This window comes from Vigna angularis, chromosome 2 (assembly GCF_016808095.1).
Source record: "Vigna angularis cultivar LongXiaoDou No.4 chromosome 2, ASM1680809v1, whole genome shotgun sequence".
Classification (NCBI taxonomy): domain Eukaryota; kingdom Viridiplantae; phylum Streptophyta; class Magnoliopsida; order Fabales; family Fabaceae; genus Vigna; species Vigna angularis.
The window spans coordinates 50,027,301-50,055,225 of record NC_068971.1 but is presented as its reverse complement, the minus strand read 5'-3'; the positions used below and the strand labels follow the sequence as shown (position 1 = coordinate 50,055,225).

At 29.0% G+C, this 27,925-nt stretch overlaps 3 protein-coding genes across 3 annotated transcripts; 1 reads left to right on the top strand and 2 right to left on the bottom strand.

Moving 5' to 3' along the window:
* Positions 1-3,067: 3,067 nt before the first annotated feature.
* On the bottom strand, positions 3,068-9,935 carry LOC108328669 (uncharacterized). The gene is made up of 8 exons (XM_017562561.2): positions 9,696-9,935; positions 9,365-9,556; positions 9,125-9,290; positions 8,641-9,035; positions 4,265-4,498; positions 3,934-4,125; positions 3,694-3,859; positions 3,068-3,604 (listed from the first exon to the last, which is right to left on the bottom strand). Exons 1-8 carry the CDS (start codon positions 9,903-9,905, stop codon positions 3,198-3,200), a joined length of 1,962 nt encoding a protein of 653 aa, XP_017418050.2. The 5' UTR covers positions 9,906-9,935; the 3' UTR covers positions 3,068-3,197.
* Positions 9,936-18,803: 8,868 nt separating this feature from the next.
* On the top strand, positions 18,804-21,593 carry LOC108327794 (rho GTPase-activating protein 2). Its single transcript, XM_017561501.2, has 4 exons — positions 18,804-19,320; positions 20,130-20,250; positions 20,364-20,714; positions 20,805-21,593. The coding sequence occupies exons 1-4, from the start codon at positions 19,013-19,015 to the stop codon at positions 21,429-21,431; spliced, it is 1,407 nt and encodes a 468-aa protein (XP_017416990.1). The 5' UTR covers positions 18,804-19,012; the 3' UTR covers positions 21,432-21,593.
* A 4,931-nt stretch (positions 21,594-26,524) lies between these two features.
* Positions 26,525-27,261, bottom strand: LOC108327642 (uncharacterized). Its single transcript, XM_017561327.2, has one exon. The coding sequence runs from the start codon at positions 27,109-27,111 to the stop codon at positions 26,734-26,736; it is 378 nt and encodes a 125-aa protein (XP_017416816.1). The 5' UTR covers positions 27,112-27,261; the 3' UTR covers positions 26,525-26,733.
* Between the last annotated feature and the right edge of the window lie 664 nt (positions 27,262-27,925).

Sequence of the window (27,925 nt, the reverse complement as noted above, 5' to 3'; positions counted from 1 at the left end):
TGATTATTTTTTATCTATTAAAAGATTAGACTGTTTGATGAAAAGATAAAAAAAGTAACAATGAAATCTATCTTCTGTATAGATTAATAAATAATTTTGAAAGAAATATACATATTTTTAAAAGTTATTCGGAAGATGCAGAAAAGAGTTGCAAGCAGAAACCTTATTTCACTCTTTCTGTTTAGTTATTATCCTTTTTATATAACAGAAGCAGTGGAGAGTAAATCTTAATTTTGATGCTCTTCATGCTTTGAAATAAGATTTCGATTTTTTAATTTCTTTTACGAATTTGATCATCATATTTGTAGAAAAGTCTGAAACTTGATTTTTTTTTTCTCATTTTCTGTCATGTGCTATATTTATTTTATTTTCATCTAACTTGTTTGTTTATGATATTATTAAAAAAAACTAGTTAGCTCAAATATAAATATAAATATATAAGTATAAAACAAAATCAAAATTGAACCAAAATTATATTTAAAAAATATGAAAATAAAAACTGTAAAAAATCACATGAAAAATAAAGAAATATCAATTTGTAATCGATGGGAAGAGAAAATAACTATCTAATCACAACAACAAAAATAAAAATAAGTATTATACCAAGAGGGATCTTCTAAATCTTTATTCTCGTCTTATTTTGTTGATATAGTATGCTTTTGCATTAGGAAAATGAACGAAATTAAAAATCAACTACTCTACATGTTAAATATGTAAGTATAGATAATATATATATATATATATATATATATATATATATATATATATATATATATATATAGAGAGAGAGAGAGAGAGAGAGAGAGAGAAAAGATTATAATATAATAAATGTGTTTTATATTATAAGTTTTGTATTAAGTGTGATGCTTTTATATATTAAAAAATGGTTTAATTATATTCTAAATACATGATAAATTTTCGTATTTTTAGTTGTTATTCTTAAATTTGTGTGATAAATTACTACTCAAAATGTTGATATTTTTTAAATTAAATTATTGTTCATCGTTTCTAGTTGAGACATGATTATTTTCTTTTTTAATAAATATAAAGTTTTATTATCAACAAGATTAAATATATGAAGGCGAAATTGAAATTCGTACATTTATTAAATTTTAATACATTTATAAACTTTAAAAATAAATAAATATACTTTTTAATTCAATTATATTAAATTCGATAATAATTTAAATAATTTAAATTATTTTATTTATATATTTTTAAAATTTGAAACTAAAATATATTAATATTTGAATCATAAATGAATTTCAATTTTGATTCAAATTTATGAATTATAGATATATTTAATTTTTACTAACGATATTGTAATTAATGTAAAATAAGAATGTGTACTAAATAATAAGATTGTTATACTCATACATTATTTTCATGTTATGTTTACAACAACTAAAGACTATCATAAAATATAATAATATTATTATCCACAAATTTTCAATAATAATATTTATGTTGTATAATATCATTTTGTATCAGAAAAAAAAAACACTCATCTATCTTAACGTATAAAGAAAAATAAATAAAATACAAAATAAAATAATAATCACACATGGTTAATTGAAAAGTTAAATGAAAAGAATTTAATTGAAAAATATAAAAAATGTTAAGTATTTAGAGAAAATTTAATATAAATTTAATTAAAAGTATTAAAATTTATCATAAACGTTAAACTTAGTTAAACATTTTCATTATAATAGCTTTATTATGCATAATTAAACTATTTAATTAATTAATTTATTAAAATAACAATGTCGTCTTTAAATAAACCTGTTTATTTTTAATATTTGAAGGAAGTTACAATTTTAACGTGTCAAAATTATATATAAAGAAAAGTAATTTTGTCATATTTTATACTGCATTATGTCATTAGTTTGTTCTTATGAAATATATATGCAATTATTGTATGGTATAAATTAAAAGTAATGTTAAATCTTATTATATTTGACTGCGCAATGAATATTGCAGTACACATGAACAAATATTTGTAACAAGAGTGGAAAAAATAAATATGAAACTGAAAATAGCTAAAAGAATTTTAAATGATGATGTAAAATAATACTAAATATTAAGTGTATTTTAACTGTTTTAGATCCTGCACATTTATCTTTTAAATAACTTTTAAAGCCACATACTTTATTTTTCTCTGTCAGTTATTAATATCTTTAAACCAGCTTGGAGAAAAGTAAAAATATAGTAATATATAATTGTTCATCTGAAAAAAAATGTTGAACTCTGTTTTTTTTTATCAAACTTCATTTTTCTTGTTGCCTTGTTTGAGAGAATGAAATTTTAAAAAATATTTTAATGTTGGTTTAAAATTGTAATTTAAAAGGAAAATTAAATGTTGGTTTAAAGTTGTAATCTTTTATTACTGTTTTTTTTTCAATCTTGTAAGTAGAAAAGCTTTTTCGAATTTTATTAAATATAAAGTTCGATTTTTATAGATGAAATAAATTAATAAAAATTATTTTCAATCTTAACTTATAAGAGTAGACAAGAATAATATGATTTTATGATTCTAATCATTTTTAAAACACAAATTAAAATATAAAACATTGTCTATTTAGAACCTAGAGGTAATACAGGAGTTTCTATCAGGTAATTTCCATAAAAATAAAGGAAATTTAATGTAAGGGGATCTAACTTTATTTAAATCACAATTTAAACTACAAAGCCTTGTGTTGATTTTAGATTTAAAGGTTTGCATGTGAAGTTGACCGTCAAAATTTGTTATGAATCACTGTTATTCATATTATCAAAAATAAATATTGCCATATCAGTCCCCTTTAGTTTACGGGATACATTTTAATAGTTTAACAAGGTTAAAAAAAGAATATATATTTTGATACATGTAATTATTTTACATTCATTTAACATTATTTTTTTTATTTTTCATTTTCCTCTTTTTCAAAAAATTATAAAAATTTATTTTTTTTAAATTATTTTATTTTTATTAAGTATGTCAAATCAACATCTATCATGATACTCTTAATCACGTTAAAAATCGCTCAAACTATACAATATTAATGTGAAGTCAATGAAGAGAAGTTGGTAGTATTAATTAAACACAACCTTTATTCCTGAAATGAATTTTGAAGGTATACAAAGCAAATTTAACTGAATGGCTTCTCAAAGAAAAAATGTAGGAAAAGAAACAGAAGAAATGAAAAGAAAAGAGTTAATTAAGAGTTGACAACAGAACACTTTGTTCTAATTTCACCATCCGAGCCGGTGAGGACTTCAATGGCTCCCATTCTCTTCATTGACTGCCCAAACTCTGTGAAGAACTTGTCTTGTTTGGTCAATTCATTCACAATGTTTCTCGATACCTTGGCGGTTAAAAGGGCAGCATCTGATTGGAATAGACCCTTGTTTTGAAGAAGGATAGAGTAATAGTCATTGTCAAAGGTGCTTGAACTGTCAGGATCCATCTCTACTGTAGTGGTGGTGTCACTCAGACTTTGACATTTTGTCTTCAAAAGAGTTGCATAAGTAGGATTTAGAGAAGGATCTTGATCACCCTTTCCGGTGAAGTTGAAAAGCCTGTTACTGAATAAGTTGCAATGACCTACCCCAATTGTGTGTGCTCCTATATATATATATACAAACACGTAGCCAACAGGTTTATTTGTCATTCATATTATGTACATTTAACACAACTTTGCACAGAAAATGTACCTGATAACACAACCAGATCATGCACTGTGAGCTTTTTACTCTCAAAGCTTTGTCTGAGCTGGGTGATGTTGAAAAAAGGGGCTGGCAGATTGGCTAAGGCTTCACCACTTATGGATACTCTCCCATCCCTTCTACCGGTAAGCACTTCCCACATAGGCTTATTGAACTGCAAATATTACCAGTCAGCTACATGCATAACACAAGATTGTAGTATGTATAATGTTTAGGTTTTGCATATACCTGGACAGAAACAGCATCCCTAGCGGCCAATGCAAGTATGTCAGCACATGATACAGTTCCAGGACATTTTTCCTCCAATGATGCTTTTATGTCATCAATGACATCGAAGCCCGACAGAGATAAGTTCGGAATCGAATCCTTTTCTGCTGTGTTGCTGGCAGTGGAGTCCAGCAAAACCGAACCATCACAACCCTGAAATGTTGATTACAATCACAACCATGTCGTGTGAATCGGTGTGTAACTCTAAATTAGCTCTGTTGTATTTAAATTTGAAATGAGGCACATAGGGTGTAACAAAAATTATTAAAGAGCAGGAACTATGAATGTTTACCCTGACAAAACAATCATGAAAATGCAGTCTGATCAACTTGGCAGGCAATTCAGGCCTTGCAGAGACATGTTCCTGGATTTTGGTCCTAACAATGTCCTCGGCTTGAGAACATGTCAGCTTGTAGAATTTTTTTCTAAGGTCGCCACCTTGACAAACCCCTAGGATACAGAACAGTGCCAAACAAGCTACAACAAAAGCTCTCATCTTCATCCTGTTCTTAATCCCCTTGTGTGACTAATATGCTATGCACTTGTCTTAACTCTTAATCAGTGAGTGCAGTGGTTGATTACAAGAGCATTTGCTCCCTTTTATAGGCCTTCCAAGTCATTTTAGTCTAGCAAATCCAGTTAAGCATTACATACAACATAATATTAAATTGTGTGAGAAGATTAATCTGAGAAGGAAACTTGTGCCCTCAAAACAGCTTCAACCATATATAATAAATGACAACTTCAATCATCGCATGCATGTATGTATCCAGTAGCATTAAGATAATGTCACCTACCATTGGTTTCACATGATATTGTTACTTTTTCTATCAAAATACTTCTCTCAATTGGTTTGTCATTCTATAATGAAGTCAGTTCGTGTTGAAAGAGTTCTTTTTCTTTTTGGTGAGTGTTTGTGTTAAGAGAGTTGAATAGGTTACTAAATTGTACAGTGGTTAATATGCCAGCACTATGCACATATATTCCTTGCTGTCATAGCTTCTGGGTCAACCATTTTTGGACATTCTCTTGGCTAGACCAATCCCTCTTTAGTTTTGTAGTAGTGAGTGTAGTTTTACAAGTTAAATGTACATGATTGTGACCCTTAAGTTTGGCAGACAAATTAGACAAAAAGTATAGTTTAAGTTTTTCAGGGAAAAACAATGATTTGATCGAGCCACACGTTTTCGCCCATTCATCAAGACAACAAATTCCATGTTTGAATATTAAGTGATTTGTATAAGTTAGGTAGTTGAACAATTATCGTTATCGAATGTCAACTACACTTGAAGTATTTGAAGCATGTGCAGATGATTTAGAAAAATTCAGCGGCCAGGTTAATGTTATGCATATGTAGAAGGCATCGCAAACATCCAAGTTTTTTCTCTCAACTTTGTCGTCTGTATAGTCCCGTGTTTCATGATTGCTTAAAACTTCAATTAGGAATCGTTTCTAGCTTAATTGTCAAACGTACAGAATAAATATAAATATTTTTCTTTTCTATGAACAATAGCTAAATTATATACAACTATTTTGCTATATTTTAATGAATTTAATTAATGTACAATTACATTTAACTTAAATTTAAACATAGCACTATAATTATACTTATAATATTTTAAAATAATGCATTATTCTATGAAATATTTTAAGTTACTTGATGATATTCCTTTATCATGTTTTCCAATGGATAACATCAACTTTTGTATTTTAAATAATTCATCTAAAGATTTAGAAAATTATATTTTAAAAACTGATAATGGGTTAAAAATTGTGAAACTTGATTATTTAATATTAATTTTTTTTAATATAAATAGAAATTTTGTAAACTAAGTTATATTATTATAAAATACTATGTCTAAAAATCATTTTTCTAAAGTTTTTATATTTCTTTTTAAGTTTTTTTAACTCTTCTAATTTCACAGTCATCTCTTTAAAAATCGAAGAACACTAGTCATTAATGCAAAAATAGTATTTAACATCAGGCGTTTAACATCACGCGTGTAACGTGTAACATAAAAGAATGATCGATGATAATTTTGTAAATAAAACGACATTATAGATGTCGACTACGGGTTCTGACGTAAAATATGTTATAGATGTCAGCTCTCCACCCCCACAAACGTTAAATGGTCTACAAATAGAATTGAAAAATCATAATTTTATTGACTTTAAACGTCGAATATAGGTCTCCTACATTTAATTTGAATTAGACCGGTTCCCTCCACAGACGTCAAAATGGTGTAAAAATACTTCATTTTAGGTGTCAATATTAATTTTTTTACGACTTAGACGTCGTCTCGAATGAGATCGACGTAGTCTCGAATGGGACTGACGTAGTCTCAAATAGGACCGACATTAATAAAATATAAAATAAAATAATAATCAAACATCATCTGATTAATTGAAAAATATTAACACGGGATACAAGTTTAATTAAAAATATTAACATTTATCATAAACGTATAACTTAGTTAAACATTTTTAATTATAATAACTTTATTATGCATAATTAAACTAATTAATTAATTAATTTATTAAAATAACAATGTCGTCTTTAAATAAACCTGTTCATTTTTAATATTTGAAGGAAATTACAATTTTAACGTGTCAAAATTATAAAAAAAAGTAATTTTGTCATATTTTTATATTGCATTATGTCATTAGTTTGTTCTTATGAAATATATATGCAATTATTGTATGGTATAAATTAAAAGTAATCTTAACTCTTATCACGTTCTTTATTTTTCCTATCTTGTATTATATTTGACTGCACAATGAATATTACAGTACACATCAACAAATATTAGTAACAAGAGTGGAAAAAATAAATATGAAATAAAATAATAAATATCAAGTATATCTTAACCGTTTTAGATATGCATATTTCTCTTTTAAATAATTTTTAAAGCCGGCATACTTTAATTTTCTTTTTCTGTTATTAATATCTTTAAACCAGCTTGGAGAAAACTAAACATAATAATATATCATTTTTTTTCTTTTAATTATTTTATTATTTTTTATTCTACTATTTAAAATTATTTTTACCAAAAATTATTTTATTTATAAATATCATTTTATATTATTATTACTAGGACAATTTGGTTATCTTCATTTTTTATCTATTAAAATAATTTTTTAATATATTTCATTAGTTCAATCCTTCCTAAATTTTCACAAATTTTACTTTCAATTTCACTTTTACTCATCTTCAAATTCTTAAAAAAAAAACATCAAACAATTTATTCTCAAATACCTTCAAATTCATCATTTTTCTCTTTTCCTCAAATCACATCTTTCAAGGGAACACATACTTAATGATAAATGGATAAATTATTAAAGTTGAAGTAGTTTTTGTTAATTTGTATTTAAGGGTTATTGATATTATCATAAATAAATAATTATTAATAAATATTGTCATATCAGTCATGTTCAGTCTATGGGATCCACTCTCAGAGGAGAACGATGTTAAAAATCTCTCAAGCTATATAATAGAAATGTGAAGTCAATGAAGAGAAGTTGGTACTATTAATTAAACATAACCTTTATTCCTGAAATCATTTTTGAAGGTGTACAAAGCCAATTTAACTCAATTGTTTCTCAAAGAAAAAATGTAGGAAAAGAAACAGAACAAATATCAATTCAACTCCTTCTTCGACCTCTGATCTTCATGGTCTTCATCTTCAAGAGCCTTCATCTTCGTCTTTAGCCATCAACCTTTATCATCTCCAACCAAACATTCCTCCAACCTGCAAAAAAACATAGCTTCACACAAAAAGAATGACTATCCTCGTCTTCACTGCAATGAACACAAACTTGTTCACTCAGTACACGACACTTCTTCACAAGCACAAGCACAACACACCACACAAGTGACAAATGAGATGAGATGAGTTCTCTTTCTGCCTCAGTCAATAGACGATACACTCACACTTATAACACAAATCAACCATATATACCAACCAAACTGTCTTATCAATGCTCTTCCGTGGTCAAAACAATTGAAATTCAAAGCTACCACTGCATTGCTGCCAGGAATCTTTCTGTGTGGTTGTGTCAAGCAGGCAGAGAATCGAATCTCTGCATAAGCCAACCAAAGTAACACAGTTACTCGTGATTCTCAGCTAGGAAGGCACAGTAACAATGTTACTCGTGGTCAGCTAGGGCATGCACAGTAACAAAGTTCTTAATAGTTTTCAAAAGATAAAGCTATGCACCATGAATCTCAAACCATCCTTTATTATTATTATTATTATTAATGGGTTGGAATCGATTATAAAATCCTTGGATTCAAATACTGTAATTTGATAGTGGTATTTCTTTAAACTAGGGAAGGTAAAGACAACATTTCAATATAAATCACCCCAAATCTGTCTGTGTTTTAGTGGGTGATTACAAAAGTGAGAAACTCGCAAATCTACTAAAATCATTCCTCCAAAAATTAGACCAAGCTATGCGTGAGTAGAATAATGTTAAAAATCTCTCAAGCTATTCAATATAAATGTGAAGTCAATGAAGAGAAGTTGGTACTATTAATTAAACACAACCTTTATTCCTGAAATAATTTTGAAGGTGTACAAAGAAAATTTAACTGAATGGCTTCTCAAAGAAAAAATGTAGGAAAAGAAACAGGAGAAATGAAAAGAAAAGAGTTCATTAAGAGTTGACAACAGAGCACTTGGTTCTAATTTCACCATCCGAGCCGGTGAGGACCTCAATCGCTCCCATTCTCTTCATTGACTGCCCAAACTCTGTGAAGAACTTGTCTTGTTTGGTCAATTCATTCACAATGTTTCTTGAGACCTTGGCTGTTAAAAGGGCAGCATCTGATTGGAATAGACCCTTGTTTTGAAGAAGGATAGAGTAATAGTCATTGTCAAAGGTGCTTGAACTGTCAGGATCCATCTCTACTGTAGTGGTGGTGTCACTCAGACTTTGACATTTTGTCTTCAAAAGAGTTGCATAAGTAGGATTCAGAGAAGGATCTTGATCACCCTTTCCGGTGAAGTTGAAAAGCCTGTTACTGAATAAGTTGCAATGACCTACCCCAATTGTGTGTGCTCCTATATATATATATACAAACACGTAGCCAACAGGTTTATTTGTCATTCATATTATGTACATTTAACACAACTTTGCACAGAAAATGTACCTGATAACACAACCAGATCATGCACTGTGAGCTTTTTACTCTCAAAGCTTTGTCTGAGCTGGGTGATGTTGAAAAAAGGGGCTGGCAGATTGGCTAAGGCTTCACCACTTATGGATACTCTCCCATCCCTTCTACCGGTAAGCACTTCCCACATAGGCTTATTGAACTGCAAATATTACCAGTCAGCTACATGCATAACACAAGATTGTAGTATGTATAATGTTTAGGTTTTGCATATACCTGGACAGAAACAGCATCCCTAGCGGCCAATGCAAGTATGTCAGCACATGATACAGTTCCAGGACATTTTTCCTCCAATGATGCTTTTATGTCATCAATGACATCGAAGCCCGACAGAGATAAGTTCGGAATCGAATCCTTTTCTGCTGTGTTGCTGGCAGTGGAGTCCAGCAAAACCGAACCATCACAACCCTGAAATGTTGATTACAATCACAACCATGTCGTGTGAATCGGTGTGTAACTCTAAATTAGCTCTGTTGTATTTAAATTTGAAATGAGGCACATAGGGTGTAACAAAAATTATTAAAGAGCAGGAACTATGAATGTTCACCCTGACAAAACAATCATGAAAATGCAGTCTGATCAACTTGGCAGGCAATTCAGGTCTTGCAGAGACATGTTCCTGGATTTTGGTCCTAACAATGTCCTCGGCTTGAGAACATGTCAGCTTGTAGAATTTTTTTCTAAGGTCGCCACCTTGACAAACCCCTAGGATACAGAACAGTGCCAAACAAGCTACGACAAAAGCTCTCGTCTTCATCCTGTTTTTAATCCCTTTGTGTGACTAATATGCTAGGCACTTGTCTTAACTCTTAATCAGTGAGTGCAGTGGTTGATTACAAGAGCATTTGCTCCCTTTTATAGGCCTAGCAAGTCATTTTAGTCTAGCAAATCCAGTTAAGCATTACATACAACATAATATTAAATTGTGTGAGAAGATTAATCTGAGAAGGAAACTTGTGCCCTCAAAGCAGCTTCAACCATGTATAATAAATGACAACTTCAATCATCGCATGCATGTATGTATCCAGTAGCATTAAGATAATGTCACCTACCATTGGTTTCACGTGATATTGTTACTTTTTCTATCAAAATACTTCTCTCAATTGGTTTGTCATTCTATAATAAAGTCAGTTTATGTTGAAAGAGTTCTTTTTCTTTTTGGTGAGTGTTTGTGTTAAGAGAGTTGAATAGGTTACTAAATTGTACAGTGGTTAATATGCCAGCACTCTGCACATATATTCCTTGCTGTCGTAGCTTCTGGGTCAACCATTTTTGGACAATCTCTTAGGCTTGACCAAACCCTCTGTAGTTTTGTAGTAGTGAGTGTAGTGTTACAAGTTAAATGTACATGATTGTGTCCCTTCAGCTTGGAAGACGAATTAGACAAAAGTATAGTTTAAGGTTTTCAGGGAAAAACAATGATTTGATCGAACACGTTTTCGCCCATTCATCAAGACAACAAATTCCATGTTTGAATATTAAGTGATTTGCATAAGTCAGGTAGTTGAACAATTATCGTTATCGAATGTCAACTACACTTAAAGTATTTGAAAGCATGTGCAGAGGATTTAGAAAAATTCAGCGGCCAGGTTAATGTTATGCATATGTCAAAGGCTTCGCAAACATCCAAGTTTTTTCTCTCAATTGTCGTCTGTATGCTAGTCCCGTGTTTCATGGTTGCTTAAAACTTCAATTAGTAATCGTTTCTAGTTTAATTATCAAATGTACAGAATAAATATAAATATTTTCTTTTCTATATACATTAGCTAAATTATATACAACTATTTTTCTATATTTTGATGAATTTAATTAATGTACAGTTACATTCAACTTAAATTTAAAGATAGCACTATCATTATGCTTATAATATTTTTAAATAATGCATTATTCTATGAAATAGAATATTTTAACTTAATATTCCTTTATCATGTTTTCTAATGGATAACATCAACTTTTGTATTTTAAATAATTCATGTAAAGATTTAGAAAATTATATTTTTAGACTTGGTATTGTGTTTAAAATAGTAAAACTCAAATATTTTAATATTAAAATGTTTTAATATGAATATGATTTTTTAAATTAAGTTATATTATTCTAAAACACTATGTTTAAAAATCAATTTTTTTAAGTTCTCACACTTCTCTTTAAGGTTTTTTAAGTCTTCTAATTTTGTGGTGGTCTCTTTGAAGATCGGAGACTACTAGTCACTAGTACAAAAATAACGTTTAACGTCACGCGTTTAACATCTAACGAACTAAAATACAAGATAAAAAAAATGACTGATTACAATTTTGTAAATAAAATACCATTATAGATTTCGACTACAAGAATAAATTAGGAATCGGTTCTAGTTTAATTATTAAATGTACATAATAAATATAAATATTTTCTTTTCTATGTACAATAGTTAAATTGTATAAAACTATTTTGCTATATTCAATGAACTTAATTAATGTATAATTACATTTAACTTAAATTTAAAGATAACACTATAATTATACTTATAATATTCTAAAATAATGCATTATTTGTCTAATGTCGATTGGTTTAAATAAGGATTCTCAACTTGTTCTTTCTCGTGATTTATCTCTCATTACAATGACGCTTTTGTGGTCTACGTACGTTATTAAGATATGTGTTCTATATTTGTATGATTATTTGATATCCACCACGAAATTACATATATGTTTGTGTTGATTTGTGCTCGCAATTTGCTCTTTCTTTTTTGTTTTATGGTTTACCATGTCGTTTTCAATATCCTAAATTTGTTGTATCAATTTTGCTGTATTTTTATAATTTTATATTCATTTAACTTTATACAATTTATTAAAAATAAATAAAAATTGATTTTTGACCCAATTTTTTTATGATAAATTCTTTTAATGTATATTTCAAATAATAAGGTCTTTATATCTCATAGAATAATTATATATTTTGAATACAAAAAATTTGGTAGAAAAAAAAATCAAACACTTTGTAACTTTTGATAAGATACATAATTAAAATACAACAAAAATGAAAATTACTCAAATTAAGGAGAGGAATCTACTACCATAATCTCCAAAATTCCTTCATTTATTACACCCATTCATCTAATTTACATATTAAATAGAGATTTATCAAACACTTACATTCTAAATATAGTGTACATGGTTAAGTACCCATCGACCTTATCAACATTGATCTCTTCTTAGGGTAACTTAGTATAAAACACACCCTGGATATCACCTGTTAAGAGCAGAGTGTTACTTGTTGAAGGTTAAGTGCTTCTTGTTGAGGGTCATGTGTCGCATGTTGAGGGTCAAGTGTTCTCTATCGAAGGTTAAGTGATGCATGTTGAAGGTCGTGTGCCACATACTGAGGGTTTAAAGTTACGGGCTAAAGGTTAAGTGTTGCCTATTGAATGTCATGTGATTTTTGCTGATGACTATATATTGCCAACTAGGATTGGGTAGGTGTCGCCTGTCGAGGACTGTATGTCTCCTATCAGTACCATGTGTCGTTTACTGAAGCTAATGGTTTATTGAATGTCATGTGATTCTTGCTTATGGATATATACTACCAACCAGAATTAGGTAGGTGTCGTCCGTTGAGGACTACATGCCTTCTACCAGTACCATGTGTCGCTTGCCGAAACTAATAGTGAACTATATACTAGCCAAGTACGTGTTGGCCTACCAAATCTAATGATGTACAACTCATGGTGAAATTTAGTAAAATTTGATTAATCATTGTTTCAGTCAAGGTAAATGGGTCATTGGGCCATTGAACCTAAATCTAGACCCATCAAGGTAAGTACTCATGAATATTAAATTATGGTATAAATATAATATTAATCGATGTTTTTTTTACTTTTGAACATTAAGTTTTATTTTAATTTTTCGGTGACACTTAAAACTTACTTAAACATCGGATAATCTTCTACAAACACAATTCATCCATCTTTTAGAAAATGAATATCAAGATAAAAATGAATGAGTAGACGACGAAATTAAGATTGAAAAAGTTGATAAAATTGAAATATCTTTGCATAATCCTCAAAACACTGTATATTCCATACTTCCATGTTTAACTGTATATTCCATACTTCCATGTTTAAAATTGTTTAGTTCATTATTATCTAATTTTTCGTACTCTGATTATTGTATTTAATGTATGCATAATAAGATATATTTTTATATTTAAATTTTTTTGAATAAATTGTTGTGGTTATCGTGATCGAATGTCAACTCCTAAAGTATCAGAAATTATTAGAAAAAGTCAGCAAACAAGCGAAATCAATGTTATGTATGTCAAACATAAAAAAACATTCAGTTTGTGGACAAGTTTTGTCGTCTATAGAATGACGAGTCCCACTCCACACATACTTGCTTAAGACTTAATAAAAAAATTGGAATAATAGAAAGGATCCATGCTTAGTTATTTTCTACATTTCAGTTTCCTTGTTTTTATCAATTGTGGAAATTATTTACTATAGCAGTCGTGTCCTTTTATTTTATCAATTTTAATAATTTTGTTTGTCACCAAAATTACAAATTTGATGAATAAAACTAAAGCACTAACAGATAAATGATTCAAAAAAGACCAAAAAAAAGTTATGTTATGAAATTTAAAAGAAAAAATAACATGGAATATTTCACTATAAGAATAGTATTTAATTATACCATTTCCTACACTATACATGCTTTTAGGATTTGTTTTTGTTACGATAAAGATAACGATACCATTACAATTCACAAACTCTCAACAGCTATACTTTGCTTCTTTCAGTAAACTTTCATTTTATTTTATTTTATTGTAAATGAAGAAAAAAAAAATAGATCAAGAGAAAGCTTATCCTCATCATAAATCGAACACGAGATTATTATTAGCGATTACATCTTATCTCATATCTTTTATCATTATCATTATACGTACTAGCCACCTAGAAATAATTTAAGTATTTTAATTAATTAAAGTCCAAGTTTTGTTTTGCTGAATAATTAGAATCCAAGTTAGAGAGGAAGGCAGGAGTTATTTTGTAATTTTGTTATAAATATTTATAAGTGAAAAAAATGAGAAATTAAATTCAGATTTAATCTGTAAATTAATATGAATTATGAATTATGAATTATGAATTAGTAATTAGATAAAATAACGTTTATAGAAGTTAAATGCATAAATTTATTTTATTTTAGAAAGAAATTTAATTTAATTTTATAGAAGTAAAAAACACTTTCATTTTAAATAAGCTTAATTTAACTACAACTATATTAACAAATATTAAAATGTCCAAAAAAAATATTTTATACAAGTAAAAAACATTTTTTAAGATATTTTTATCTCATGAGTTCGATAAATCTAATTATAATTTTTTTAATTAGACTAATCTTTTAACCAAAAAAAAAACAATTTAAAAAATTTAAAATTAAATATACACTAATCAATATACAAAAGCACATCTTACAAATCGTAAAATTGAAAGAAGTTTAAAATCTACTTCGTGAAACATATACCCATTTTCAAGCTTTGCCTCGTGGAAAAGTTGTAAGGAATATTTCCTCCACAAACTATCAATTAGTAACAACAATATCACATTATGTGTCTTTTTCTTTAGTGAGGATGCTAGACATCTTCACTTGATAAAGATTAAAGTATTCTCATAAATAAATTTCTTAATGTTAAACTACATGACATAATTTTAAAACCAATTTATTGTAATAAATATAGTTGACTTTAAACAAATATATCTTTTATTACAAAAAGAGAAAAATCAATCTATTAATTTGAGGAATGATTTATAAGTATTATTTATATGTAAAAATAAGTTTAAACCATGCACTACATTTTGTAAAAAAAAACAAGTGATTATCATAATTTCTGCTTTTTATTAATTAAATTCTCATCGACCCTCTAAAAATATGTTATTTTTTTTATATTTTAAAAGAATAATATGCCATAACATAATTTTTCTACCAAATATTTTAACTTAACAAAATAAATTAAAATTATTTAAATATTCTAGAAAGTAATTAATCTTCTCGCTCTTATTTTGTTAATTGTATCTCTTTCGTAGAAAACCGCGTGATGAAATTCAAACAAATAAATAAATAAATTGAATGGCACTACCAAATATTTGAAAGGACATACAGCTAAGCTACATAAAATAAATTATTGCATATATGCCCAATAACTGATTCTTAGGGCCAAGTAGGTCCATTTATTCGAAAATAATTGTACCAGTGCAATTATATAACTTTGTTAAATATCAACTTTCTCCAGACCTCTCTGCAAACAACAAATTGGTGTCAAAGATAAAAAAGTTTGAAGACTTCAATATCTTATACAATTATATATATATATATATATATATATATATATATATATATATATATTTAATCAGAAATTTAATTTCCTGAGATTAATACTTTTTTTGTGAAGAGGAAGGTCATTGAATTTTTAAGTTAGTAAATTTAAATAAGATATTACTATTTACTTACACGGGGACACATTGTTTTTTATTTCCAGTAAAAAAAATTAATAGAGCTATGTGAAAATAAATATTAAAATTAATAATTTTAAATTTTTTAAGAAATGATATATATTTATTTTGAAATGCATTTGATGAATAAAAATTATAATTTAGAATAAAAAAATAATCTGAATTTTAAAGAAAGTTGGGGCTGAGTCCATGGACCCCTCAAGTGCCGCTCCCTCTGCCCTACACTTTTGTAATTATCAAAACACAATCTTCTCAGTATACGAGAAGAGGACTTTGACCAAAATATCAAACACAACGAGAATTTGAATTAGATAAACTAAACTCAATTAAATTCTAAACATTCACCTGAATGATTGATTACCAGTGTGTTTGCATTTTAAGAAGGAATGAGAAAAGACCCCTTACATTTTTACATGTTATTATTATTCCTATAAAAAATAACATCATTTTTTCTTTCTTAACAACATAATTTGTTTTCTGTTAATAAAAAAAATAAGTTAATCTAATTGAACATCAATATCTCACAAAAATCAATAAATTAATTGTTTTGTTTATTTTATCTTTTATTATATTTTTATTGTTATTTTTATTAATTAATGTTTTTATTTAATAAATTGATAAATAAAAATATTTAGTTTTTATTTATGAAAATATTATGTAAATAAATAAAAATCACTGAAAATTGAATAACATCTTAGCAAAACTAATTATAAACTGATTAAGTTACTTCAATTATAAAAAAATCAAATAAATAAAAATTATTAAAGATTAAATAATATCTCAACAAAATTAGTTGTAAATATATTTATTTATATCAATTACTAAAAAAAATACAAATTTCAAGTCTACTTTAATTTGAGCAAATTTACCTAGATCATATAAATAAGAGATTTAACAAAATTAAAAAAACACGCTCTTAAATATAAGAAACTAAATCTAAGATACATACTATAGAACTCATATTTTAGACATTCGTTATTATTCTTTTTCTATTATTCAAAATGTATAAATATAACTAATTCCCTTATTTATAGAAATTGGACATAATGTATTTTCAATTTTTGTGATTTCAATATATTTTTTTTCATTATTCTTATTTTTTATTTTCGATTTTAATTGCATCAATTGATTGTATATATTTGATTATTGAATATAATGTTGAAAACTAAATTAAAATAGAACAACTACATACATATTTCATCTTTAATTATTTACAATATCGAAATATTCAACTTAATGTAAACTTATATTAAAATTTGTTAAGATATTATAGTTATTATTATTAAAGTTTAAACTTTTGTCTCTAAAATATTAAGATTTGCTATATTTCAGTGTGAATATTAAAATAAAAATTAAAAATATAATTTTTAATGTTTTTTATATTGATTTGGTGTATGAAATCTAATTATCTCACATCTTTATTATATATTTCATTAAATTAATTTAATTATTTTTTAATTTTAAAATTATTTTATAATTAAAAATGAATATTTTTAATTACTAAATATTTTAGTCTTAATGAATAAACATAATTTTGTTAGATAACGTAAATTCACGTGAAAAGTGATATCTAAAATTACCTATCTTATTACTTGATTTGATATATTTGGCAGTTTTATAAAATAATAGTCAATATCAACGTGAAGGTGTTAGAATGCATAAATCACTTATTCTATTTTAGGTATTCATTCCCCAATACGATAGATGAGTTGAATTCCTAAAAAGGCTAACATTGAATTATATTCTAGTCTTGTGTCCTATCAGTGACCCTTTCCATGTCAGTCTTTAAGAGTCTCATCCCAATCCCATGTTAATCTATATGGGCCCACAATTACCCAACATTGGGGTATTTGGGTTTTCTCTCTTTTTTTCGTGTTTGTTTAGTACCCATTCATTTTCTCTAGGGTATCCCACAAAATAACAATAATAACAAAATAAAGAGGCAATTTTATAATTACGAAATAAACGATTTTTTATTCTTATTTGCATGGATGATGCAAAGGTTGTAACGTATACATTTTACCTGTGCATACCGTTTCTCATAAAGCATTTAGAATCCGGCAAAAAGGATCCATTACTAGTTGGAGATGGAAAGGTTGTTGTCGCCGATGATACGGTGAAACAACACTTCCTACATAACAAGGAAAGTGTCCATAAAAGAACGATCATATTCTATTGCAACGGTCTTCAATAAAATTCGAATTTTATTGTGAAGGACGGCATGTCTTTCTATTGGTCATCGGAATTTGATAATTTGTCCTTGTGTGAAAGTACACCACGTTAATGATGTTCATAAATTATAATCTCTCACCGTTTTCATCAGCAAATCAAATCACTGTAAGTCATTCATTTGCGTATTAAATGAAACCGAGTTTATAGATTTGATTTGATGTTCAAACTATAGAACCACATGGCGGAATTCGATGCCTTAATTTCACAAATGATTGTGTTGTTTTATTTAGCTGACTCACCAAACGCAAGGAGCAAATAAGACCACTTTTTCACTATAAAACTTTATCGCCAACTAATTACTGTCCTTTATGCAGGGCACTTTCGTTGGCTATATGAATTGTTTATACGAGAATATACTATTCCAATAGGAAACGGTCGTGCCGTTTTAGGATTTAACAATTTAACATTTTAACAATTGATTACCTTAGATGATTTAAGAATGAAACTACATTTAATTAACACAGGGGAGCAGTAACAAAACAAAACAAATAAAAAAAAACACCGTCAAAATTTTAAAATATTTCAGGAAATTTATTTCTTTTGTTCATGATTATACTAAAGTGTTCCAGTACAAAATGAAAGGGAAAAGAAAACAAAATAGCCCATTATTAAAAAATGTTCCCTTTTTGCAGTTTAATAATGGAATAAATAGCCGTACTTAAAAATTCGTTTTTTTTTTAAATATTTATTGCTGAAAGTTTTTTTTAAATGTTAAACCGAGATAAGTTTTACAATTAATTAATGATAATTGGAAGTAATAAGATGGAGTACAGCAATGTGAGAGAATTGATTAAAGAGAAAGATGCAGTTAATAATGTGTGGTGGCATGTGGTGTTAATAGTGTAAGGACAGTGAGGTCAAAAAGGAGAGAGAAGAGGGTAGATAAAGTCTGGAACAAAATTTGAAACGAGTGGCCGTTGAGGTTCAAAGTTCACAGATACATACATAACATACATAACTAGCAAACAACTTCAATGCAACCAAACAAAACTCGCATTGCCAAACTCATCCTCAAATTTCAAATCTGTCTTCATTCCCACCTCCCAATAAACACAAACAAAACACGAGAAAAATCTCTCTCCACTCGTGCATCCAGAGAGAGACGTAGATAGAGCGTGTGTGTTTCGTTTCTCCGACGAAGAAGATAAGGATGACGGGGCAAGTTGTGGTGACCAGCGTTGGCGGATGCGGTGGTGGGAAGGGGCGGAGAGCCGCGGAGGACGAGCAAAACCCGGCTTCACCGGTGGCGGTTCTGTTGGCGGCGCTGAGGAAATCGATGGTGGCGTGCAGTGTGGACAGTCCCGACGATGTAATCTCCGCCGTCCATCACCCCATGGAGATTGGATGGCCCACAAACGTGAAGCATGTTAGTCATGTCACTTTCGATCGCTTCAATGGGTTTCTGGGTCTTCCCCTTGAGCTGGAGGTTCATGTCCCTGCTCCTGTTCCCAGTGCTAGGTACTCCTTTCTTCACCTTTTTCAAATGGGGTTTACTAAAAATGCTCCAAGTTTATTTCTTTTCTTTCATTTTTGGTGCTTAGAGATTTTGTTGTTGGTGGGTCTGTTTCTGTGTAAGTAGTTTTTCTTTTTTCATAAGTTGCTCGTGTTTTTTTATTTTCTTCTAAAAATAATCCTGTTCGAATCCTCTGGAGTATTAAGCCAGCAAAATTGACAGATTAAGCTTGAAATTTATCCACTGTGTTGTGATTTTATCAATTGGAGAGTTTTATGGCCATAAACCCGTTTACATTTCTACTGAGTGTGTTGGCGGAGGAGCGTACTTTAATATTCTTCAATAAGGATTTTCGTCCGTTGCGTGGGAGAAAAGTGAAAGAAGGAGGATGTAAAACTAAAAGTTAGATAGCTGCATTCAAAAGGAGATTAACCTTTACCTTTATTATAGTTGCATTTAAAAGCGAATTATGGTTTGCCTTTATTTGCTGAAAAAATACCTAACGGTAATGTAGGATTTAAAAGCTCTCCTATTTTTTCTCAAGCTTTTGGATATACAGTAACACTTTTGAAAAATGCAGGCAAGCCATTTGTGCGGCGTGGTGTGAAGCAAGTTTCTTTGATTTGTGTAATTGCAAAGTGGGGTGTTTTGTTTTTTGATCTGGGATTCATGTCGATTACGTTAAATTTTTAAAGAAGTTATTGAATATGTCTGTTTTCTTCACCTTATATATATATTTTTTCTTTCATAAACCTCAACTATTATATATCTTTATCCGTATGCTGATGTGATTTGCCATCGTCAACACTTGCAGTGTTAGTGTGTTTGGCGTCTCAGCAGAATCAATGCAGTGTTCCTATGATTCAAAAGGAAACAGTGTCCCCACCATTCTACTGCTAATGCAAGAACGATTATACTCACAGGGTGGCCTAAAGGTAGGTACCAAATTTATGATATGCTTTGCCATTTGGACCATTGACAGAGAAAGATCTTGCGAGATTGGGTCATTGACTGTCATTTGTGTCGTCTTTTCTTGATGAATTTTCAGGCTGAAGGTATATTTCGCATAAATCCAGAGAACAGTGAAGAGGAGCATTTAAGGGAGCAGTTGAATAAGGGTATTGTGCCTGATGACATTGATGTCCACTGCTTGGCAGGCCTAATCAAAGCATGGTTCAGAGAGCTTCCTTCGGGAGTCCTTGATGGACTTTCCCCTGAGCAAGTTATTGATTGCAACACAGAAGAAGAGTCTGTTCAGCTTGTGAAGCAGCTAAAGCCAACTGAGTCAGCCTTGCTCAACTGGGCCATTGATCTCATGGCTGATGTTGTAGCTGAAGAGGATTACAACAAAATGGATGCAAGAAACATTGCAATGGTTTTTGCTCCAAATATGACTCAGGTATGTTTCAATATACACCTTTTCATCTTAAAATGTAAACCATTAATTTTTATAATTAACTAGTCATTCATGCATATGTTCCTGAAACAGATGTCTGATCCATTAACTGCTCTGATGCATGCGGTGCAAGTGATGAATTTACTGAAGACACTAATACTGAACACACTGAGAAAACGTGAAGAAACAGCCGAAGGAGGATATTCGCCCATGTCATTTCGTTCATCTGATCGCCAATCCGAGGGTGACTATGATAGTCAGCAAGAAATGGATACTAGTGGTGAATTGAGGGAGACCAAGTCAGAAGATGATGATGATAATAATCATAATCATCATGTTAACTACAGTCCTACAAGTGAAGAGGACGAGGAGGGTGATGCATCATCAGTAAGTGAGATAGTGGAGTGCTTCTTGAAACGTTTGGATGAGAAAACAAAAAGATTCTCGGAAAAACCTGAGGGGTATTTGCAAGAGAAATTAGAGAGCCCCAAGAGTTTCTCTTTAGATAATATCTTGGAATCCTCTTTTACTGAAATAAAAACTGAGAATTCCTGCTCAAGTTCCTCTTCCGAATATGACTCAAGAACAACTCTTACTGCCGAGGAATCAAATGCTGACACAAGTAGTTCTTCAATAGGAAGCACAAGCACCAATGATGTGGAGATGATCGATAAATTTCCAGATCCTCTTTCTCTTGTTCCACTGTTTGCATCTAGTTAAGAACTGAATGTATTTTAACTTTGAAGCGGTGTTTAAGTACCTTGTCTTATATTTTGTCCCTACAAGCAGGGTCGCTTGTGTAAATTAATTGGTACACGGGTGTAGGAAATGTTTGCTTTGTTGTAGAGTGTGTGCAGTGGTTATGTTCAGTTTAGGGCTGAATTTGACCTGATTCTGATTCTCTATGTCCCAGTACCGGATTGGAAGGGGGAGTCTAGGGAGTAGCTAAGCGTATTTTCAAATTTCGAACAGGTAGTGTTGAATGCATTGACGAATTGTTAGGGAATAGGGAGATTGGTTCAGCAAGAAATGGTGCTTGCTTTGTTTGTATCTGTGCATGATCAAAATTTGGAGGTAATGTAACATTACTGGTAGTTAAATGTTAAATTCCTTTCTCAATGGTATCGTGATTAGAGTCCTACACTATTCTTGAGGCAAAGACAGCATTCAATAGGTATTTGCACTATCACAAAGAAGATAATTTAGTTAATGCCTTGGCACCCATTTCAGATCATACTCCTATTGTTTTATATTATGATGATCGTGACTATGGTAGAAGGAGGAGTTTTTATTGTGAGAATGGCCTCAAATTTGCGTTTCGTTGGCAAAAAAATGAAATATGTGTTTGACCTGAATGCTTAGGATAAAATTTCAAATCACATTGTCACAAATTGGAGGAGAAAACAGAGGTTTCATGTTGATGGATCTTTCAAGAAATATCTTGTTAGAAAGGGACTTTAAGCCTAACTCAACCCCACAAAACCGGCTTGTAGGGTGAGGTTTGCACTCAATAATAAACTATGATCATGCAACATATCTCTAACTTTATCTCTAATTGATATGAGACTTCCAACATATCTCTAACTTAAAACTTTAAGACAATACATTGATACTTTTTTCCTAAGCTAACTATCAAGTACTTTTTATTGGATCTATGGGAGATAAAGTTCACTAGGGACATACAATACTAATGAGATCTGAGTTGAGTCATATAAGATATTGACATTACTTTCTACCAAAAACCTTAAGACAATGAGTTAATGGATCTTCAATTTTATATGATGTTTTACTTTCTCATTTCTATCTAAAGTGAAACTTAAACTCACATTTGGAATGTTAATTCTAACCCTCTTTAATTGTATCATCTTTCATCATCTAAGGACATCCTAGCCTGAATTTTCGTTAGTAATACAAAGACTCATTTAAGTCGGTCACCAATGCAAATTTTCAACTTTAATATCAATGTGTATTTTAATGACTTGTCTAAGTCAACCATCAATACAAACTTTTGATTTTAATACCACTGATACTTTAAGAGATGATCATTAAAAAGATTCAACATTAATAAAATATGAGTTCAACCTATATAAGAGATAAATAATATATCTACTCCCAAATTTTAAAATAATATGTTTATAAGCTTTCATAATACTCAATTTTTTTATTTTTATAATATAAAACTTAAATTCACAAACCTTAAAATTAATGTGATTATGAGATTTTATTTTTATATAATACTGAACTTTTTTATTTTTACATAATATAAAACTTAAACTCATTTAAATTTTCAATAAATGTGGAGTCAGCTGTGATTTTTTTTTCCTTAACGTTAAGAAAATTACTGGAAGCAAAGGTCTTGATAGTGATTCAAATACACGGTTTCTCCACAACCACACTTCTACCAGACGAAGCCAAAATCAAATTCAGAAGTTGCAAGATGCACGTAATAAATATGTTCAATATCTGGAAATTCATTTACATGTATACATGGTGATTATGAGGCTGTGTTGTGAGCAGTAAGACAGAAGCTGGATGAGGGATAATAGGGGATTGAAAAAGTTTGTGGTGAGGATATTTGTAATGCATGAAGACAATGGTTAGATTCGGGTGAATTTTTTAGTTGTATAAATGATACTAATATTGTTTTGGTGCCCAAATGTGATACCCCATCTTCCATCATGAGTGACTTCAGACATATTCCTTGTAGTATGCAAGATCTAACAAAGCCCATCATTTTATCTTCATCAACAATTCTGGTACACTCCAATACATGGTATACTTAAATGCAATTTTGACGCTTTTGTCGTACAAACTAAAAATAAAACTTCTTAGAGTATGTGTTGTAGGGAGATACAATACACATACACATAAGTCTTGACATTGATAAGATATTATTTGTTTTGAGTCAAGCTTTTATGGATTTGTTTTTGCTATCACTTCAAAAAAAATTTTATCAATTAAAATATTTTATATGTATATAAATTCATGTACATTTCTTATTTTATCTTATGTGAAATTTTGTTTGTATCCAACATGTGTTTGCATGATAGCATTATTTGTGCGAAAACAGAGATGCTAAATGAATGTTATGGTATCATGTGAAGAATATTTGATAATCATCCTCTTATTTAAATTACTTTTTAGAAAATTTTATGTTTTTATAGATATTTTTTTTACGTAAAGATAAAAAACATATTTATTTGTTGTTGAAGTTTAAAAAAAAAATAAGATTAAATATTATAAATTTTTATATTTTGTTTTGGATATATATATATATATATATATATATATATATATATATATATATATATATATATATATATATATGATAACTCTTCTATATAATATATTTTATATCTCTTATGTTTAAAAAATTCATAATTTCATTAATAGAGTCAAAAGTCATCATTTTTACTAATAGAATGGAAAGTAATCATTCTAACAAAATATATAGAATGAAAAGAGAAGGAAATTTTTCACAAATTGTTATTTCACTCATTTGGTAGTGAAAATTATGATTTGTAGTCTTATAAACTTGCAAAGTTTTCTATGAATTAGATATATGAAAAATTATCAAAGAGAACTGCAGGATTAATGTATTTATGAAAATTCCATCATGACTCAAATTTAGATGAAGTCATTTTTTTGTTGTTGATATTTCATAAATAATCATTACCATAATCGTGATGTAAAGTTATTTAATAAAATTTAAAATTATATGAAAGCATAATGAAAGTACTAAATTTGATTTGAGAGTTTGAAGTATAAGAGACAAAAGAGTACGAGACATACGAAGGATCTATTACTTTGTTAAAAAACATAACACAAAAAATATTTGTTTATAATTACTTTGAGAGGAGTGATAGTTCATGTGAATACAAGAGTAATGAAAATTAATGAGAGAAGATTGTGTTGTTAAAGATATTTTACTTTATACAATTGGATGTGTTTTTAAAGTCAAAATCTATAAAAAAAAAAAATACAACCAAAACAATAATGTAAGTGTTTTTTTTCATCTTGTTCCTATTGTGAGAAAAATAATCACCAACGCTTTGATGAAAACATAAATATAAAATAACAAATGTGATGATTTAAGACATGTAAAAAAAATATACAAATCCTAACATTTCCAAGATGTAAAAAATGGAGATATAAGATTGAATTAATGGTAAAAATTAGAAAAAAGAATTAAAGAGGTTGTGGATTCAATAAATAAATAAGGGAAGATGAATGCTGAAAGTATTTCTTTTTATTTAAATTAGAAAATATTTCTATTTTTAAAAATATTTTCTACATAAAGATAAAAAATATATTTACTTATTATTTAAATTTAGAAAATTAAGATTTTATAAATATTTTATCACTTTTTTTTTCTTTCTATATATAAAGTACATAAGATGATAAGCTCCTATATATAACATATATATTTTATATTTCAGAAATATATTTCCAAAATTCAAAATCTCATCACATGTACTTAGGGCAGGAGTTTACTAACTACTTTGCATTGACTAACATTTCTTGGTTATCAATAAGTTTTAGCTTAATTGCAAACTTGTGGTTAACGATATTGACATCATAGTGAGATATTTGTGAGTTTGGTTTGATCTTCGGTGAATGTTTTTTTCCCAATTTCCAAACTTTAATGTTAAGTTTGTTAGAAGGTAAACTAATATGGTAGAACACGTGTTAGTAGGACTGCCATTGATTATGTTAGCTGCATATTTAATTGATTCATAATGAAATCACACAAATTGTCTTCTCCTAAAAAAGCTTCAACATTAATTAATTAATTATATATATTCTAATTAATTAATTATATATATTCTAAAAAATGTCTTCTCTTACCTGTAAACCTATAGATGAATACAAAGAAAAGAATTTACTCAAGTGATTTTTTACATTATTATTATTATCTCATCATAACTAATAAATTGGAAAAAAAAAATATTAGGCGGCAATGGACCATCTCCCAGTCTATGGTCCAAAGTAATTTGTACCAATACTATAATAAAAAGCAAGTAATTTATCACAAATTTTGTTTGGTTAACAGTAGATTTACACAGTTAATGCTTAACAGTCAAACTCATAAATATATCATATATATTAATCAAAATTACAAGTTTGGTTATCAATTCAAGCTAGAGATAATCTTATCAACTCTAGCATCACATAATAGAATAGTAAGTGGCAATTTATTACTTGTCACAGTTTCAACACTTTTATTATTATCCCCAACTCATGAAAGTCCATCAACTTGACCCAAAAAAAGTGTGAAATTTGACCCAAAACTATTTGAAAATGTTTGAAATTTGAATGCTACATGATACCTGGTACTACTGTAATAAAATACTAAACTCAGTTGGACCGTAATTGGGGTTCAATTATTCAAAAGATCACATGTTGCATTGCATTTATTATTCATCTAAACTTCAGAAATTGATCAAGATGTGAGAATTCTCAATCAGTGGGCATAAACAAAACCAAAATACAAATAAAATCATCATACTAAATTTTTGTATTTTAAAAAAAATAAAATAAAGAATAGTATTAAATGGAAGAAAAACATTTTTTTTTTCAAAATACTATTGTCCAATTAAAGTATACTTTTCTGACCATTAAAACTGCTGACTATACTGTACCATGCTTTTCACTGCTAAAACTCTGAAAGAATATTTCGCAGAACCGAATTTCCCTGAATCTCCTTAATCATGGTATGTGATCATCCAAATTTCAAAGATAACTAAACTGAATGAATGAATTCTGTAACAAGAGTATGGCACATGGTTAAGCTGTTATAAGAAATGGTAATACTTGAATAGTGTGATCATGGTTTATACAAGTGAATGTGGTTTGAAACTGTGAACAAATCAGTATAGCCATAGATACATACAATTGAAAGCTTTTATCTTTCTGATAAGTTTAATTGACCACATCTAGCTAAAAAAAAGGAATAAATTGTATGAGCGTTCTTGAAGCCAGAGCAGTGTGATTCAGAAAAAGGGAATTACTTCAAACCTAATCACGATGCCAAACAAGCTTCCCAGAACCTCCTGTTCTTTTCCATCTCATCCAACACTTCATGGCCTGACTCATCAGACACACAGAACTTCTGGTGTTCTTGCATCTGATCATCATCATCATCATCACAGTATGATGTTCCGTGAACCTCACATTTCTTCTCATCACCATCATCATCATCAACATCATCTGCATCATGATCATTATTCCAAAACTCATTACACGTCTCAGAAGTATCGTGGATGCAAGATTGAGCATCATCATCTTCTCTGCCAATTTCACAACCATGTTCTTCCATAGTGGGATTGCAGTCAGTTTCAGAGTCACCAGTGGCCTCAAGAAGCATGTAATTAGAAGGGAAACCAGAAGGGTTATCCATGTATCATCAACAAAAAGCAATGGTTTGATTTGAAACTCTGCTGCGAGTGCTGCACCCAACACTGCAGAAGGGCATCTCCTAGACACTGAAATAAGAGTGAGATCGAAAGAAAGAACTTGTTTGATACTTTTTGTGACACTGACAGGGCAATCTTTCTAAGACTTAGCCTCTAACGTATGGAACCAGTCAATTGTCATTAATAAAAGAGAAGGATTTGCCTCAGATTTGTCATGGTCTTCTAGAGGGACAGCAACTATTTATTTAATCCAAGACCAATAAGGACATCTTTCAACCTTATTCTATAATAGATTTAAGACAATGAAACATAACTATCTTAATAGCCTCGTTTTTTTTTTCTATTTCAGTACAAAACCCCTCTAAGATAGCCTTTGACTCTATTAGCCTCTGGGTGTCAAAAATTCATGGCTCTGGTCAAGTCTCATCCCTGTATGACTTTTATTATAAAATTGTTTTATATTATTTGTAGGTTTTTGAATTTTTTATAATGTATCCTGTGTGTTTTTCGTATAAACTTACTTGTACAGAATTTCTTTGAAAAAAAATCATAATAAAAATATAAAATTATAATATATAAATAAATATAAATTTTAATTTTCAATTTTATAAGATTAAATTAAGTTTAAAATGTAATTTTTAAAATAATATTAGATTCATCTCTCAAATCTATCATAACTTGTTAATATTTAGTTTCATACTTAATATTATAAATTTTAACATGAAAAATATATTAAATATTTTACTTTAATGTATAAATATAAAGTAAATAATAATATTAAATTAAGGTTAAATTTCA